The following is a 19,274-nucleotide window of genomic DNA, read 5'->3' as shown; positions in this document are numbered from 1 at the left end:
CCGTATGGGTAGGGGCATTTTGGAAATATGAAATAATATGTAGCTTTTTTAAAGCTTTTGGTACAACTCATAACAGCATGTGTTTAGGTATGTTTACAGAGATATCCTCATATTTGTACATTTAAAGTTTATATGGTAGGTACAACACAAACTACAACTTATGGTGAATTCTTTTGTCATACATTTTCAGAAATGGGGTTGTGTCTTTTTATGGGTATTTTGGAAATGATGATTATTTTGGTTGTCTTTTTAGTTGTGGGTATAAGTGATAATAGCTTTTGTGTGGTTGTAATTATTTAAACGTCCTTAGTCTCTAATTAAATTGGGGAGAATGTGGTTTAGTAGGTAATTAGTGAAAGAAATTAATGAGAGAGGGGTATTTTAGGAATGTGAGTTTGTTGTACTGGTCTTTTTAGTGAGTTGCAAATTAAAGGTTGGAGAACATTGATTTGATGTAACTAATTAGACTTCTAGACTTCTCGGCTGGCTAAATTTCATTTACTGCAAAGGTTTACTACAAATGATTTATTAGACACAATTATTAGGGATAATTGCACGAAGTTGGCTAGATAGGTGTTACTATTCAAATTCTGCTGCTTCAACTTCATGTATTTTGGTTTAAGGTCTAAGTTAAAAGATTATCTTTTTAGCTATCTTTACCACTCCCAACCATTCTAGAACCAGGATGGTTAAGACAAAATTAATGCTAATTATTAAAAAACTTATAGCATCAAGTGTTGGCCAACAGTTCATCCCCTTTTCTTAGTTTTTTGGTTTGCTCAACAAAGGTATTGTTATTTGGAACCATCTTTCATCCATTTGAAGACAAATCATAACAATCAATTGACTTAACTTTTTGAATTTTTTTTTTGCTTTACTTGTATTTGTGGTAGGAACAGGATTCATTGGAAGTGTGTTACATCTCCTAATCAGAATCTCCAAGCCAAGGTATGTTGAAACTGTATTTTTTACATTGAAATTTGTCATAATTTGCAAATAACCTATGATACATGTATAACTGCATTTTGTGCACATGTTAATATATTTAATTAGGTAATACTAATACATTAACAATGTCAACCTCATGTGTGCAAGGAAAAGTTTTGCAGGGAACATTTGGAATAAGGTAACCAAAAGTTTATCCTTTCTGCTGAATCTTTTAAATTCTTTTGATATACATGTCGTTAGTTCTGGAATTGATTTTGGTGTTAGTGCGTATTTAGTGATACTGATTTGGTTTGGTGATAAAGTTTGTTCATTTATGTATTTGGTTATATATATGATTGTCCGATTTCTAGGAATATTTGATCCATTTGGTGGTCGTTTGACCTTTGTACTGCTGATTTGCTATGGTGATAAAGTTGATTCATTTATGCGATCATGTGATAATTGATTTTGATAGTTTGATCTGCTGCTATAAAACTTATAGCTTGTCTTAATCTTATGTTTGATAATATGTTTATTTTCTCTTATATTCTGCTAAACTTATAGTAATCGAGTAGTCTATAATGGTTGAATAGAATTCATTAAAGCTTTCATTCCTAACTTCCTTAACAAAACATTAGAATTCAACCTAAATTTAGATACATACTTTATCAGTATTGCACCACAAATTATGCCACATAAATAGTTCCAAAATTCGATTGAAGTTGGAGTTGTTTTATCACCAATTGACTGAAACTATAGCAAATTTAGTACTACCAAAAAATTATATGGACAAACATATTCTTATCATTTGAAGATCCTTGTAAATACTTTATTACAATTTTAACAAAAACAAAGCTCCCAAAGTAGTTTAAAAAGGATCTTAATTTATACAAGTTAATAACTTCAATTTCTAAGAATTTGTAAAATCTTTGCCTACTTAATTTATTAGCTATTGCACCAAATGAAATGATTGTTAGATGTTATCATATAGTAGCATTTGACAAAATTGACCAAAACTCATTCTTATATAATATAAGGATATCTAGGTATTTTTGGAATGAGGGATTATTTTGCAATCGTTAATGCATTGGGTACAACTTATATGAGCATATGTGTTGGTGTAATTATTGAAATGGTGTCATAGTGCAATTAAAATAAAGAGATGTTGCAGCTATTCATTCAACTGTCTGAAACAACTCATAATAATACCAATGCATGAGTTCTATGTCTGAATCCCATAACTTTGAATATCATTATTTACATCTCAATTAAACAGCAAAAAACATAGGTATGTTGATGATTTAATGTCTAAGTATCGGTTATGGTTGTTCCGATACCTCCTCTTTCACATTCTTCCGTTTTTCCCTTTTCGGCTTTCAGGATTAGGCTAATGCCCTCTAAACTACTCCATTATCCATGCATTTCCTTCTACTTATATTAAGTAGGATTCGGCTAATATGCATTATTATCTACAACAATTTTGTTAATATTACTTAATATGCGTTGTTATTTTACTCTTATCTTCAATCACTTGCTCACCTGGCAAAAATATTGATGATATGTACCGATAGGTTCTTGATAAAAAATAACTTGGTCAATATGAAAATAATATTCACTTCAACCACTAAAAAATTTTCTTTAGTTACAGGCATCAAACACCCGCGCGATGCGCGGGTACTTCCCCCCAGTATAATTAAATAATCAACTCAGCTAAAGCAGCATCAACTGTCGGAAGGGGAGATCGATGAAGCAGAGAACCCCTGAGCTGCTCGCCTAGTTCCAGACTTTCAACTTCTTCATAACTCGTTAGAGCATGGAATGCTGCAGTGGAGGAATATGACCTTAGTGCACAGACTTTGCTAGATCGTCAATAAGCTGTGGTTTTGAACAATCAATTATTAAACGGAGAGTGAATGACACTCACCTAACACATAAGTATATGATTGATCGCCAGAATATGTTTTGTCCCAAAATAATTTTTCTTCAGAATCTGCCATTTTTCTTTTTTTAATATTCCTTCTCTCTTGCTTTCAAACAAGAAGCCAGAAACTGCAGCATTTTCTTTCCTTTTTTAACTTTCTTTCTATTTTCCTTCTCTCTTTTTCTTTTCCTTTTTTTGTTCTTTTTTTCCTTGCTGTACAGCAAACCAAAGTTTTCTTTGTTTCTGATATTTTACTTTCGGCAAAACTTTTTTCTTCTTTTTCTTTTCTTCTTTTCTTTGTTAATTTTTTCCCTTTTCCTGTTTCAGCAAACCCGAAACTAGAATGGAACTGCACAACCACCGCTACCACCATCATGTCAGCCACCATTGCTTATCATTAAAACTTCATCAAATGTACATCCCAAAGAAGATTTGTCGTGTAGATGTTGATTCCAGTGTCCAATTTGGCCAAAAAAATGGGCAAAAATTTGTAAAAAGAGGCTCGCAATCAGATCTATCTAACCCTCTTTGTATCCTAAAGTCTTAACCAAATTTTGTAAAATTAGTACTACAACGATCTTTAAGAGTGGTTATATTGTTACGCATCATCAATTTTACATGAAAATACATGAATTTAGATTTAGACACAGCGATAATGGAACGATGAACATGGAGACGACACCAGCTACAACATGGCGATGACAACACAGTGACGGCAGTGGTAGGGTGGTGTGGTGTTGGCTGGATCGACGGATTGAAGAAAAAAGAAAGGAAAATTGAAAGGACGAGGCAAAAAATGAAAAAAAAAAAAAAGAGAAAAAGAAGAAACTATTCGGTGTTCTAATTTGTTGAACGCTTGGAATGGAGAAAAAGATGACTCATCTTTTTGAATTTCAATTGAGTTCCTTACTTTTTGTAAAAAAAAAAAAATAAGAAAGTTTTTAAATTTTAATTGAACTCTGAACTAACTTTTAATTGAGCCCGACATTTGATTTTTAGTGTTTTAAAGTAAGGATAGTATCGAAATTTGATGATTTTTAATCAATAAAGATAGTTTCCATCCACTTCCCAAAGAAATTCAAAGTACAAGAGGGTTATGTAGATGTGTTTGTGTGTCATAACAAACCACACGGGTTTTACTGTATTTTATCCTATAATATAATATATTATTATATATATATAAATATAATATTACCTAAATAATATGATAATTGTTGTGTAGAAGAGCGTACTTTTTCTTTGTCAGTATGTTGTATTTGTGGTAAAACCATTATTTTGTTATGTTAGTCCACTTAACTTTTTTTAAATCACGTATTGTATATTGTTTATTAATAAACATGGCTATTGATTTAGATTTTACACGGTAACAAATGTGAAAAATGAATTAAAAAATCCAACATAAATTTTATGATTTATAGTGAGCTTTTTTTTTTAAACTAGTAACAGATCAAGTGTTATACGCGTGAACGTGATTTTTTAGTTTTTTTTGCTTAAAATTTTTAGAAAATTAATTGACTCGCTCTAATCAACACTAATTCACAAACAATAAAAGCATTTTTTTTTGTCCCAATAGCACTTTTATTTCATAGCAGTATCAATATTTTTGTCTTTCTGTTAAATTTGGATAACTTGAAGGTTCTTTTCATGTCATTTGAGTTAAAGTTTTTAACTTTTGGAATAATTTGTTGTTTCTCTTTAAGTCATTCTATGAATTTTTATTAGTTTTAGTGAGCTTTTCTAATTATTATTAATTTTGTTGCTAATGATGGATTGTAAAATAATGTATAGTGCTATTGTAATTATAGTAGTATTTAAATATACTGAAATTCCATTGTTCAAATTTAAATAGCATAATTTTGAAGAGAAATGTTTTAATTTGGTAAAATTTATTTGTATTTATCATTGATGACATGCTTTATGATAATAGATTTTAGGGTTAATTGCAGTTTGCACCCACCAACTATTCAAGAATCAGACTTTACATCCTAAACTTTGAATTACAGCAATCAACTACCTCAAACTTTTAACCTTTGGCACAATTTAAAAATCAAACTAAAGATAATCACAAAAAGAGTGGTGCGACTAGTTTACCCTTAATTTCTTGTTGAGCTTCCAAAAATACCCTACCTATGACAAGTTTTTTGGAGACAAAAAATTCTCAAATTCCTAGAACCCAAATTCCTAAAATCAATCAAATAAAAAAATAATTAAAAAACCCCATATCCAATTCTTTCCATCCCTAAAAGCCATACCAGCACCATAGCCACTTCAAACTCATCAACAAATTAGAACCTCAAGAACTCATCAAACAAACCACTGAATCAGTTCCTCAAAACTCATTGGACAAGAAAGAAAATAAGTCCACAAATATCCCATGTCTAAGTCTCATGACCCAGTCGCACCGCCACCACTATAACTTCTTAAACCTCCACCACTCTTACCTAAAAATTCATCAAACATGAGACAACTCATCTCATGAGAAGCCTAAATCTTACCATTGTCAAACAGCCACACCCTCATCAAAAAAAAAAAAAAAAAAAAGAGGGAGAGAGAGAGAGAGAGAGAGAAATATCCCATGCTGAAATCTCACTACCCTCAAGAGTCCTATCACAACCACCAAAACTTCTTAAATCCGTGGGTATTGACGTCTCCTATATAGAAGAAGAAAGTACCTTTTTTAGTCAATACCATATCTTAATTTGAACTCTCTTCCACAACAAATTTCGATTCAAGCTCATCCACCACCATTTTTTGGTCAAAAACAAAAGAAGAAACAATGGGTCTTCAGGCTATCCCCATCACCATGGTTTTTGTTGTTGAATTCAAGAGCTTCTTCATTGGGAGAAGGGCCAGGGCATGCTAGGATGCCTTACTGCTCTTCTCTGGGATGGTGGATGGGGGTTATGGGGATAGTGGGCATTGCTGTTTTTTTTTTTTTTTTTTTTTCATCCAATAGGTTGAGAGTCAATGGGAGTTTTGGAAGCTTTTTTCAATGACTAAATTTTTCAAGGAAAAAACCCTTTTATTTTTCTTTCTTTTTCTTATGATTGAAAGCCTTTGTTTGTTACCATATTATTTTTACAAAGTTAAGAAAGGGTTTTTGTAGGACAAAACAAGAGTAAGGTATGAAACAGTCTTTTTATCTGTCAAAATTAGGTGGATTGTACTATGTTACGAAAAATTAAAAGTTAAAGGTAGTGAATTGCAAAAATTAGAAGTTTAGGGTGTAGTGCTCAATTTGGAAATAGTTCATAGGTGCAAAGTGCAATTAACCCTAGATTTTATATGATTAAAAATTATAAGTCATTAAGATTATTTATTAAATAATAGTTGAATTCAACTTGGATATGTTTCACCTTTATAACTATTATTATGATTGGCATTGATGTGTATAATATCCATTAATTGTAGTTTAATGCTATAAGTTGTTATAAGAATACCATTAATAAAGTTCATTAAATTTAATTTTTATTGCAATTTAAATAAATAAATTTCCAACATAAAACTCTTTGTCTACCCTTGAACTTCATCTCCTATTACATTTTGTATTAAAGTTTCCTACTCAATACTAATGGACACATACTAAAAAGGTTCTCTTAAGGCTTAATTTACTTTTATTCTGAAAAAAAAGAGACTCGTTGTACTTTTTAAGAGACTCATAGTACCAATTTATTACGTTTTGTTTCATGTTTAAAAACTTGGATATTTTGCACATAAAATTCATTTTTCTTTCTTTTAATAAATAAAAAAAGTAAGAAATCTTTCATTTTTTGTAACTGCTAGCATGTTTGATATTGTTTATTAATGAAATGCAATGCGATTTGCCTATTTATTAGAGAGTGTAATTTTGGCATTACAAAAACTAATATCATTTTTTTGCTTACATTATTAACAACTAAGATTCACCATTCTTCTTTTTTTGATCTAATTCACCATAACTCAAGGGAAAACAATTTTTTGTTCTTGTAACTATTGGCATAATTGGTATTAATTATTAATGAAATGCAAGGAGTTGGTTGTTCTTTTTTTTTTGTTTAATTTACTACAACTCAAGGAATATTTTTTAAAAATTGTTAGCATAATACTTATTAATTATTAAGGAAATGTAATGCAATTTGTCTATTTATTGATGTCAAAGGCAATTTTGATATCACAAAAATTAACATTAATTTTTGCTTACACTCTTACACACCAAGACTCATCATACTTTTTGTAAGGTAACAATAGATTGAGAGAGAGAGGCGAGACGAGGAGCATGGAACAATTGTATAAGATGAGCTTAAAATTTACCTGTAAAAGATTTAGTACATAACTCGATTTGATAAAAATTTGTTTGAGTTTGAATTCACTAATAAGCAAATTAAATTTGCATACAATTTTAAACTCGTCAGAATAAATAAATAAGCTAAAATAATGTTGTGTTCAATTTGATTAAACTCAGTTAAAATGAAAATTTTAAGAAGGAAATTTTTGGGTATGACGATGACCTTCAACGTTGTTTTTTTGAGAAGACCCTGACTTTGTGAAGTATCTCCATTTAACTCTCGAGACATTTTTTTCTTTTCAAATTGTCCCTCAAAATTTTGTGAAATTGTTAACCCTTTGAGCGGGCTCGTGCCTGTGGCGCAAATCTCTTTCCGTCTAGTTTAATGCCTAAACTGAATGAAATGACAAAAGATTTACACTTTTAAGAGTTTTTTTTTTCTTTCATCATCTTATGAAGCCACAGAATTTCGCAAATAAACCTAATTCTCGAACAATCCTCAAAACCGACAACTTGTGAGGACGTCAGGAGACTTATCTACCAAATCCCCCAACCCCCAAGAGGGACGTGGGATAGAAACCCCACAGGACAGCCTCTAGGGTAACTTTAAGAGTTATATGGGATACACTTTTAAGAGTTATATGACCTTAAAAGTGAAAAGTAGCAACAGTAGACTGACGTTGGTTTTGTGAGTAACTTGAACGGGGGAAACGTTTACATCGCTGATGAGGGCCACTTGAAGAGGTATGATGAGATGATGTCCATAGCTGCTTTGGTGATGATCTCTTTCAAGTATCTACTTTACATCCGGGAGATGGCAGCAAAGGCACCTGACCTACAAACCCTTTCCTCACTCCGACCAGCATGTCACACTCGACGTATATACCATAACGACCGGTCCTGATAGCACCAGCCTTGTATCTCAGCTTTCCCAACAGTACCAATCTCAGAGCCACCACTCCATAAGCCTCGTCCATGGCCAGGCCGTTGGACACCTCCGGCGAAACGGGAACAGAAGCTCCACCCAGCACCGGGGACATAATCACCGTGCTCTTCGTCTCGTGATACAAAGGTGGCAGCATCACGGGAGGGGTGATGGCCTGGTCTCTGTAGGAGACAAAAGCCGAAAGCTGATCGTAGAAAAAGGAGACTCGCCGGTTAGAGTTCCTGGTGGTGAGTGTGAACTGCATGGTGGCCGACAAGAAGGGAGGAGCCGTTGCGTTGAGATCAAAGACTGCAGCACTAACCACCCTGAACTTTGGCTTGTGGGGACGATACACCAACCATAATATGAGAGCGGTGATGCCGGCCAGGACGAGGAAGGTGATTAGGAAAGAGCATATGGCTCGGCCGCGACCACGTTTAAGTACAGCTGCAGAAGAGCGATTAAAGTAGCCCCTCCGTGAACACCGCTTGCAACCTTCGTCGACACACTTTTCATGGCTCATGCTTAGAGAATTCCACTAGCTAGCTTATTCCTGCCTGCCCGCAGCTAGCTCTGGTGCTTCTTTTCCGCTGCAGCTAGCTAGTAATGTGACATATGAAAAATACTCTCTATTAATTTAGGAAGGGAGAGGGGGAGTACTGATAGAGATGAGAGAGGGAGGGAGGAGAAGCTATTAAAGCTGAACCGGCTTAGAAGGACCGGAGGAATTAAAAGGGAAGTGGGTACTACCAGGAAGTGGAAATCGGTGGTGGCAAGTGGATGAGAGAAAAAGGCACCGCAACTCGCAATTGCAGGAGGGAAGAGAGAATAATACCGGGGGTCAAGGAAAAAAGGAAAAGCGAGTTAAAGAGGATTCGATTCTGCTACATATATGCTATTATTTCATAAAATTCCTTTCCGGTTACTACTACGTACCAGTAGTATTTTTTACTCCTCCTGATGATGGCATCAATGTATAGTCCACGTTTTATCTTTTCAATGGGTTCGCAAAGCAAAGGAAAAGGAAAAATGGTATTTTTTTTTTTTTTGTCAGTAACCATACATTTGTATAATTTAGTCTATCCTAATTTAGGGGGAAGAGAAAGCCTAAGGAGACTGTGGTAGGGACTAGTGAAAATACAGACCCAACTAGACCAAGAAAATGCTCTGGCACAATCCTTAGATTTTTTTCGCTGCAGATGAGGTTTGAACCCTCACCTACAGTCCAAGGTTCCTGGTGGCCACCGAGCCTGGAAAAATGGTACTAGGTTCCTGGTGGCCACCGAGCCTGGAAAAATGGTACTTAAGTGTTAGAATAATCAGTAAGAGAACACTTTCCATGCAACACCCTCGCATTTTAATTGTTAGAAACTTTTCTTTTGTGCGGTGAGAGATATTTACGTTTAACTAACTCATACTACATTTTTGCATTAACTTTTCTGTTATTGAGCTCTCATATTTATTGTGCTTGCACTTTGAAAGTAAACTGGAAAAAAATTTGCAACTGGAAATGTCTGCCACGAAATGAATAACAACACGTTAAGCAACCACATAATCAGATAAAAAACTGTGCCAGAAAAGCCAATTTCAGCCGACATTCGGACATGACTCGAAAAGTGTAGCACCGTGCATGAATTTGGTTACGTGGCCTCCCCTTCTTCTGCTTCACTTCTTCGTGTCCTCCTCCTCTCGATTTGGTTTCGTGCTCCACCGTCAGTGCATGGATGGATCATTCGTCCTGCTATACGTCAGGACCCTTTTGGTTTGCAGGTTTATAGAGAAAAAATAGAATAATTTTTCAAATTCACAACTTTACGATCATTTCTGTCACATACATACTCTTATCAACAAATATTAATACCGTACCTTTTCAGATCTTCTTCTAAGAGAAAAAAAAAGTCACTTTTTTAATCGTATAGACACTCTTATCGAACAACTGCCAAATAATAAGAACATTCTTACAAATGCAATGCAAACGAAGCAAGAATTTGTGGTTTCACTTTTTCTTCTTTTCTTTCAGATCTGAAATTTTCGAAATTTATTTTATCAGATCTCAAGCTCTCAACTCGATACACGGGCAGTGAATTTGGCAGGATAAGATGTTTGTTGGACTCAAAGTAATTGATATCATTTTAAATAGAATAAAGATTCTCAATATAATATTTATTATTTTTTTCAGATTTGGTGTATCCGGATGCTACTGTAAAAAAATAAAAGCACTATATCTAATTAATTATCTTATGTCTCTCAGGTGACATTGTTTAATTGAAGAGACTTGATTGATTATTTGGGTACTTGGATTTTAACTCATATTGTATCTGGTTCTTCTCTAACCATTCTTTTCAATAATTTCTCTCTCTTCTAAAAACTTTTATCTTTCTAAAACAATTAAAATTATTTTTCCTCATAGTTTCTGAAATCTGGATTAATTTTACTTACTGTCATTATTGGTATATTTATTAACGCTGATAAAAACTAAATATTCATTCATGAGAAGATTAATCAATGTATCTTTTGCATTTAATTGAGTACGAGCATGCAGTGCTATGTTTATAGTCATTATAAAAATTTTACTTATCTCAAAGAATACCTATCAAGTTTTTGAGATGCGTCGGTAGTATTTCATGAATATTACATTATTACAAGTGTGTATAGAAGTTTTTAAAAATTGGAATAATAGTTAGACACTCAGAATACATTAATTTTTAAAAAAATTAATGTTAATGAATGTCGATTTGAATTATACATGTTTGCAAAATTTTACAACTAATGGTAAAAATAAAAAAAAAAATTTAAAAAAAAGGTGCTAGGGCACGGCCAAATTACTAATCAAAAGTTAATTTACTGAGGCACCGAATCTGGGCACAAAGCATTCTGACTTTTGGCTGCAGACTGATGTATGGGAGTAAACGATCCGAGAATCGATCTCGATTCAAGTATACGGATTGTTAAAGAGATTAGGAAAAGAGTTTTAATACTATCAAATAAGTATATTTTATTAATTAGTTTGAATTTTACGTAAAACTATCCCTATTATTTTATAGTTTCCTTGTTTTGATTTTTATTATTTTAAACTTTGTTTCTATTTTCTAAATCAGGATTTGGCTCCTCTTTTCATTTCTCACAATACACATTTAGATACATGACATGTATATTTATTTACTCGTAAAGGACATGATCATTTTAAGTTATTCTAACAATTGTTAATAAATGAGAACACATATCATGCATTCAAATGTATACTGCGAGAAATGGAGAGAGAATTCACAACATAGGTGCCAAGTACAACTATTTTAGAATACTTTTTAAAGTTTTAACCTACAATTTTAACAAATTTCTTTTCTTATGTGTGTTTTCAGTTCTTTTAAAGTTTTGATCTAATAAAAAGCAGAGATTATTCTTATTTAAGCAAGGATTTTCTTAATCATTAATAATATATTTATCATTTCTTATATCAAAATTATCTCTCAATTTCTTTCAACATGTTCAGATTCAAAAGTCCTTCTCCTAGATAGTTTGATATTTGAATGGACACTTTCAGACATAAAATAGTCTTAGAGACCTTCCAAAGTTAATTTATGAAATGAGATAAACCTGTTAATAAAAGAATTCTTAAACAAGTTTTTGTTATTAGATCGTCTTTCTTAGAGAACTAGATATAATAAAATTTTGAATTAAAATTAAACATCAAACAACTAGAATATTAAATATCCAAAAGATTTTTAGATATCAAATATGAACTTACAATCACAAAAGATGCCAATACAACTTATGCTAGAAATTTATATAATACTAGGAAGAAAGTTCTATCAACAAAGATACGAGAATAATACTATCAAGAAAAAAGACAATTTTTGCAATATCAATCTAAGAAGTATTTTAGATCGATCTACTGGAGCTAGATTCTTTAAATGCTGAATTTTGGTCTTGCAAAGCTCTCTCTAGTTTCTTCTACAGGACCTATCCATTCTCTTCAAACTCTTCTTCTTTTATACTTGAATTGTTGGACTGTAGTTAATGCTAGCTGAATGAGCAATTATTTTTTGCTTTAAATATCAACTAAAATTTTTATCTTCAAAGAGTATCCAATGCTAGATGATAACATTTTCAATGACAAGATTAAATAATGGACAATTTGATTACTTACTCTTTTGATTTTTTCTACCCAAGTTGGCCGACAACTTTATTAGTGTTCCAACATATTGTCCAAATTTTGGAATCCTTCATTTGCTAGATCATATTCATCTTGGTTTTGAATCTCTTGAAAAAAAAATTTCATATGAAATTCCACCAATTATTCCAACCTAGTTCTCAACAGAAATTTTATATCACAAAATTTTCATCCGTATTAGATCTTTTGATGGTCATCTTCTTGGCAATCACTGTGAACGGGGTTTATTTCAAAATTTATTCTGAGATTTCTACATGTCTATGAATAATTTTCAAAAAGTATCATTCAAATTCTTTTATTGTGAGATTTTTACATGCCTGCGAATAATTTTCAAAAAGTATCATCGGTCTAATTTGATGTTCATTTTAAATGATACGGTATTGCGCTGATTTACATATTCCATGGATAAATTCTTGTCCATAGTTAAATATGATAAGTTCTACACATTTGAATTGATCATGGCTAAACAACTAATCTACCACGTATACCAATTTTCTGCCAAACTAATCTGGATAAAAAAAAATTAATAATTGAACAAACTCATAATCCATGAGCTTTTGAGGAGTAAAAGTTACGATTTATCCCTCTACGTTTAATTGTAGCTGTTTATATACATCCAAAAAATATAAAAACCTTATAGATGCTATATGTCAATTGACATTTGCAATTTTATGTTTCTAAGGGAAGCTTGACAAAAAAGATCCATTCTAAAACAAGCACTTTGAAATCTATAATGTGTATCCCAGGTAAATAGCATACCAATTGGATAGAATTTAGATTTCAGGACTTCTCATAAAAATTCTTGGAAGGTGATCATCCAATTAATCTCGTTGTTTTGGGATTTTCTGTTGATCATTTTTTGAATTTCTACAGAAAATTGTGCCAAGGTTTTCTATCTAAAAGAGAAAGATCTAATTCTCTTTTTTTTTTTCTATTTCTTCTGGATTGAGAAAATGAAAGAAAAATCCAGCTGTTTTCATAATCATTTAGATTTACAATTAGAAAATGACTATACAAACATACAAATAGATGCAAGTGTACTAGACAGGGAAGTCATATTATTAGTTAAACCCAAAAAATATAGTAATAAAAATGAAAAAAATTGTAGATATACTTCTGAAAAATATAAAGAATTTGGATTATCTAGCCCAAATTATGAAATTCTACGGCTAATTAATGCCCAAAAAACCTTTAGACTTTAAACAAACCATTTAGTATTAGTACTTACTATGAAGCTATAGTAAAATTCTATAATAATGAGAAAAATTGAATAGCAAAAAACAACAAAATTTTGTAAATACAATAACTAGAAATCGTTACTGGGTAATATTTGAACATATTAAAGGAAAATATAATGGTTTAGCAAATTATTTATTTGGAAACGTTGCTCACTTTATTTGTTGTGATTTTGTAGATGAAAGGCAAGAACTTAATCTTTGTTCAGATCTCGCGAATTTGAATTTTATCCATCTGGTATGCTATTCACTTTGAATACATGCTACCGAACTCAAAGTACCTATTTTAAAATTATCCTTTTTACCAAATACTTTCTCTTAACAGACAAAACTAAGAGTGTTATTTGATATATAACATCTTTAAGATTTCTATATATCTAAATATATATAAATTGCTATGACTAAACGTAGAGGGACAAATAGTAACTCTCACTACCCAAAACTATAGATTTGTTCATTGATTAATTTTTTATGATCCAAACCAGAGAAATCAGTTTTGCAGAAAATTAACATATGCAATAAATTCATTGTTTAGTCTAGATCAATGCAAACACGTAGAAACTATCATATTTAGCAAATGACCAAATTTTATCGATGGAATATGCCAACCAGCGCAACATCATATAATCTTGGATGGATATCGAGCTAAATTGATGATACTTTTTGAAAGTTATTTATGAGCATGTAAAAAATCTCACAATAAAAGAACAAAAGATCAAATTAGCCATTGAATTGTAAGACAAATTGCATATGCCAGACTTAAAGAAATGAACCCCGTTCATAGTGGTCGTTAGTAGCATTAGAAAATTACTATCAAAAGATTTACTGCGAATGGAAATTTCTAAATGCAACATTTCTACAAATAGCTCATTTGGAAGAATTGTTGGAACTCCTTATGGAAGAAATTTTTCTGGAGATATAAAATCAAGATGAAGACAACCAAGATAAAAATGATCTAGCAAACTTCATAAGTAGTGAAGGACTCCAAAATTTGAATAATATGTTGGAGCAATAATAAAGTTGTCTGCTAACATGAGCAGAAAAAAGCGAAAGAATAAGCAATCAAATTGCCCACCACTTCATCCTACTGTTAACAAATATTATCATCTAACATTGGATACCTTTAGAAGATAGAATCTTATCAGATATTTAAAGAAAGAAGCACTGCTAATTCAGCCGGTGCTAACTACAATCTAACAATTCAAGCATAAAAGAACGGACATGTTCTCGAGGAGAGACTAGAAAGAGCTTTGCAAGAAGAAAATTAGGCATTTAAAGAATCTAGTTTCAGTAAGCCAATCTAAAACACTTCTTTGATTGATATTGTAAAAACTGTCTTTTTTTTAGTATTATTTTTGTTATATCTTCGTTGATAAAGCTTTCTTCTCAATATCTTACAAACTTCCAACACAAGTCATATCAACATCTTCTGTGATTGTAAGTAAGTTCATATCTAATATTTATAAATCTTTTGGATATTTAATATTCTAATTGTTTGATGTTTAGTTTCAATCTAGAATTTTATGATATCTAGTTCTCCAAAAAGGTTGTTCTAATAACAACAAATTGTCCAAGAATTCTTCCATTAATAAGTCTATCTCATTTTATATGTTAAAATTATAAATTAATTTTAGAAAGCCTTTGAGTCTATTCCATGTCTAGAAGTACTCAATTGGGTATTGAACCAGAAGAAGGGTTTTTGAATATGAATATGCCTAAAGAAATTGAGAGATAATTTTAATACAAAAAAGGATAAACTTATTATTAGTGACTGAAAAAAATCCCTACTTCAATAGGAATAACCCCTACTTTTTATTAGATCAAAACCTTAAAAACAACTGAAAACACTCACGAAAGAAGAAATCTGTCAAGGTTGTAGGCGCGGAACTTTGAAAAGTATTTTAGAACAATTTAGAAAATAGAAACAAAATAAGTCTAAAATAATAAGAATAGAGACAAGGAAACTGTAAAATAATTGTGATAGTTTTACATAAAATTCAACGTAACTAATAAAATATACTTGTTTGATATTATTAAAAGCTCTTTCTCTAATACCTTTAGCAATCCATATACTTTGAACTCGATTCGAGTTTGACACTCAGATCGTTTACACCTCTAGATTGACGTTGACTAAAATCAGCAAAACAAACTGTAGCTATTAGGAGCGCTGTGGAACACTCATAAATCTGAATCAAGGTACCAAAGGACTTTGCCAGATTACAGGAAGGATGAATCGGTCAAAAAAAATAGTCGAGACAGAAGGGGAAGCCAACTCTTCCTAAGAGTTTTATTAGCAATTTTCACCATGAAGCAATGAGACTGACGAATCAGATTCAATCGATCTTCTGCACAGATGATCAGCAAATGGGCATCTAATCTAATGAAGTAAACAGTTACTTCTCCAAATTTATACATTTGCCCAGTCCGTCTATTTCGGTCTCATAAACGCACATAAAATCTTATAAAACTGCTACCTTCCATTTGGTAATGCTTAGTAAAATGCCTAGAAATATGTCAAGAGCTAAATATGCTTAGAAATATCTTAGGCGTCATCAATTTTGCCCAAGAAGTTTTCGCTGGTAGGAAGTTGTATGAGCTAAACAAACTTCCATAAACTCATCTAACCATCAAAGTTATGCATCTAAGGATTGAGAAGCTCAAAGTCCAGCACTCTCACTCAAATAACAAACATCTGCAATTCCAGTTTATGGTTCATTTACACCATTTACCTTAATTGAACAGATACCGTCACTTTCCTTCCTCTACCATGTTTGGGTGGCTTGAATCCTAACTCTTTGTCCAAATAAAGGTAAAGGAAATGGATATTTTATTTATGGAACTTTAGGCATATGAATTGAACTCATTTTTTCAGAAACTACCTTCAAACATCTCAAGTTACCATACCTCACGCTACATCCCCACAAACAGAATTGAATATCACCCAGCCAGCCAAACTTTCAAGTAGAAAGAAAAGAAAAGAAAAAAAAAGGTAAATAGGAGAAATTACATTCCTCGTTCACCTTCACAAATTGAAGTGATTGCAGTTGGAAGTCTAAGGAGCAAATACTCAATCAGTCTCAAGAGGAAGAGTTCAGTGGGATGATAGAAGTAGGTGGAATGAGGACTATGCTGGAAAACCAGCAAACAAAACAAGCACAATTGCTTCACTTTGGCTAACTACACAAGGTTTAGGAGCCTGGCTTTGGGAAAGATTGTGTTTGATTCTTTATAAAAAACAGGATAATTGACTTACATCCTAGAGAAGTATCATCATGGGTTGTTGGGATCTATTGGAATTGAAATCCCATAAGTCAGTATGATCTAACAATCAATGGAATATTTGCTGACCGATTCCATGATACTACCAAAGTTTATTAATACACCATATGTAATACTACTTGTTTGTCCTTCAACAGGTCTAGTTGTTAAGTAGTGTAATCATCTATCAGATTTCATAATGTCAGCAACATAGTACAATATCTAAATTATGCAAGCATGTCCAATAATTTTCAGCATATACTAGGTAAATTTGGATCGTGATCATGAATCTAGAAAATATAGGTATTGACTCAGTGAAACTGAACAAGCATGAGAAGATGAAGCACTGTTACACGAAGGACATTGACCATTTAGATACAGTTCAGTACTTATACTTCTCTGGCAAGACAGAAAACAAAAACGTAATCTGCAGGTACTCTAACAAATCTTTTGTTGATAGGGATTATAGAAGCAGGGAACCAGCAAGGAAATGATTTTAACATAAATATGAAAATGTGTATAATGAAAGCAAAAGCATTATGGATAGGTTAACACCATGCAGCGGTGCAGCCACAGCAGTAAAAGAACAACTATGGAAGAGCTCAACATATCAGGTCTATCTCCTGCAAGCAAAATTGAAGGTTTCATGTACCAAACCCACAGCAGGCCTCCTAATAGGAAAAAATTGTTCTACCAAGGAGCATGAGTCATTAACCAGAAGATACACACAATTTAATTATTTTGATCGGGAACTTCATTATAGATGCTCTATCTATATCAAAGGCGAAAGGCATTTAAAGCCCTATTAAATCCAAATCCAGCATGAAGTACAACTTCTCAGCACATGCTAATCACAAAAGTAAATTTGTCAAGGATCATGACATTATGTAATCTACTGTTCAGATTTGGAATGAGTATCTTTAGCTGAGATGGAAGCATAGGCGAACATGTAAAGCAAATGTGAGCTAGGCGAGTGAGTTACCTGTTTAATTCCATCTCCGTCTGTTAAAGGAAATTATCATCAATTTCTAAATTCGCAACTCTGATGAGAAATCTTTGAGAATTTGAAACAGAAAAAAAATGTGGCGGTGAGCAAACTCAGGAAATCTTTGAAAAAACATCTCTGACCAGTAGTTTCCTACTACAGAAATCCTGCAAAGCAAATTGTTAAATGAATATTTTGGAGAGGAAAAAAACGAGGAGCCGTAAGATGGCAAAAGTTGCAAGAACGGGAATTAAACTTAACTATGCCATCCAAGGACAAAGCAGCCTCCCGCTCTGAAGCAGAGGAAAAGGAGAGAAACCCAAAAACACGCGTCTTTCCAGTTTTACGATCGTGGAGCAGTCTAGCACTAACCACAGTCCCAAACTGGGAAAACAAGTTTCTCAAATCTGCAGGTGTAACAGACCAGGCTAGATTGCCAACATAAATCTTGTAAGGGCTTTCAAACATGAAATCCCGTCGGGTGGACAAATTGACAGGCCCGAGATTATGACGGGAACTGCCCCTGGTCATTTGAGTGGAAAACCTCACCCGCATTTCACGCCCGCCAACATCCTTCGGCGCACATATGAGAAAAGGCGAATCAGGATCAGCAACGCAGAAGGGCGGCACTAAACCAAAAATACAAAGGGAAAGAGAAGAAAATTTTAAAAATCTGGGCATCGCAAAAACAGTACACTACTCACTGAGGCATCAAGAGCAGCAATTGCAGCATTGGCCTCGGCGATCGAGCTCATGGTGACATAACCGCATCCCCGACTAATACCCGTTTCAGCATCCCTAGAAACCTAAAGCAAACAAAGGCAAAAACAAAAAGACTCCACAGACTCAAAATTAGGATCAAACACATAAAAAAGGCACAGCTCAAGCTAAAGTCCATCTTTGAATTTTAGAAGGAGGACGGAAATTAAATACCTCAACAGACTGAACAGTACCATAAGGTGTAAAGATTTCAACAAGCTCAGAAATGCCATAGTTTCTGGGCAGATTGCAAACATAGAGTTGAGAATTAGAAGAAGAAGACAATTCTTTAGCTTGTAGAGAGAGGAGGTGGTAGTCTTGGTCTTGGTCTTCTTGGAGGATTGCTCTAGTTAATCCTGGAGAAGGAGCAGACAGCAGGTAGTACTTTGAGAGAGAGAAAGTGACGGCGAGGCTGATGGTGCTGCTACAGCACCATGGCTTCCTACGACGCAACTCGTCAACAACGGAACAACTTTTCCATGGGAAGGCCAAAAAGGGCGCCGGAGTCAGAGTGGACTTCCCAACCACAACAACCATTGCGCGTCTTCAATACAACTAGTCTAATCCGATGACCCTTTTCAGCCCCGTTTCTTCATTCGTCTATTCTCCCTCTTTAACATATCTAGTCTACGCGCGAATGCCGTTGTTTTCAATTGGGCTTCAATTGCTGACGTGGCTTCCTTGCATTGGTTGATTGGTGATCGTCTGGCCCGTGGGATTCCAATTTGATGTCGTCCAGCCCGCATGAGAATTGGACGTTTGCTGATTGTGCGCGAATGCCATTGTTTCCAATTGAGTTTTAATTAATGGCACTATTTTATTGGCTATT

The 19,274-nt window shown here is 33.2% G+C and overlaps 2 protein-coding genes across 4 annotated transcripts; both read right to left on the bottom strand.

Moving 5' to 3' along the window:
* Positions 1-7,532: 7,532 nt before the first annotated feature.
* LOC113762609 (NDR1/HIN1-like protein 12) lies at positions 7,533-8,875 on the bottom strand. The gene is made up of 2 exons (XM_027306140.1): positions 8,788-8,875; positions 7,533-8,637 (listed from the first exon to the last, which is right to left on the bottom strand). The coding sequence occupies exon 2, from the start codon at positions 8,558-8,560 to the stop codon at positions 7,901-7,903; it is 660 nt and encodes a 219-aa protein (XP_027161941.1). The 5' UTR covers positions 8,561-8,637; positions 8,788-8,875; the 3' UTR covers positions 7,533-7,900.
* A 630-nt stretch (positions 8,876-9,505) lies between these two features.
* On the bottom strand, positions 9,506-19,033 carry LOC113763893 (28 kDa ribonucleoprotein, chloroplastic). 3 transcript variants are annotated; one of them, XM_027307879.1, is made up of 5 exons: positions 18,620-19,033; positions 18,391-18,492; positions 17,948-18,259; positions 17,684-17,853; positions 9,506-9,778 (listed from the first exon to the last, which is right to left on the bottom strand). In XM_027307879.1, exons 1-4 carry the CDS (start codon positions 18,980-18,982, stop codon positions 17,800-17,802), a joined length of 831 nt encoding a protein of 276 aa, XP_027163680.1. In that variant the 5' UTR covers positions 18,983-19,033; the 3' UTR covers positions 9,506-9,778; positions 17,684-17,799. The 3 variants fall into 3 exon arrangements, with proteins under 3 accessions (XP_027163680.1, XP_027163679.1, XP_027163678.1); XM_027307878.1 differs by having other exon boundaries at positions 9,507-9,775; XM_027307877.1 differs by lacking the exon at positions 9,506-9,778 and adding an exon at positions 16,942-17,324.
* Positions 19,034-19,274: the final 241 nt, after the last annotated feature.

This window comes from Coffea eugenioides, chromosome 2 (assembly GCF_003713205.1).
Source record: "Coffea eugenioides isolate CCC68of chromosome 2, Ceug_1.0, whole genome shotgun sequence".
Classification (NCBI taxonomy): domain Eukaryota; kingdom Viridiplantae; phylum Streptophyta; class Magnoliopsida; order Gentianales; family Rubiaceae; genus Coffea; species Coffea eugenioides.
This window is presented reverse-complemented; position numbering and strand designations above follow the sequence as displayed.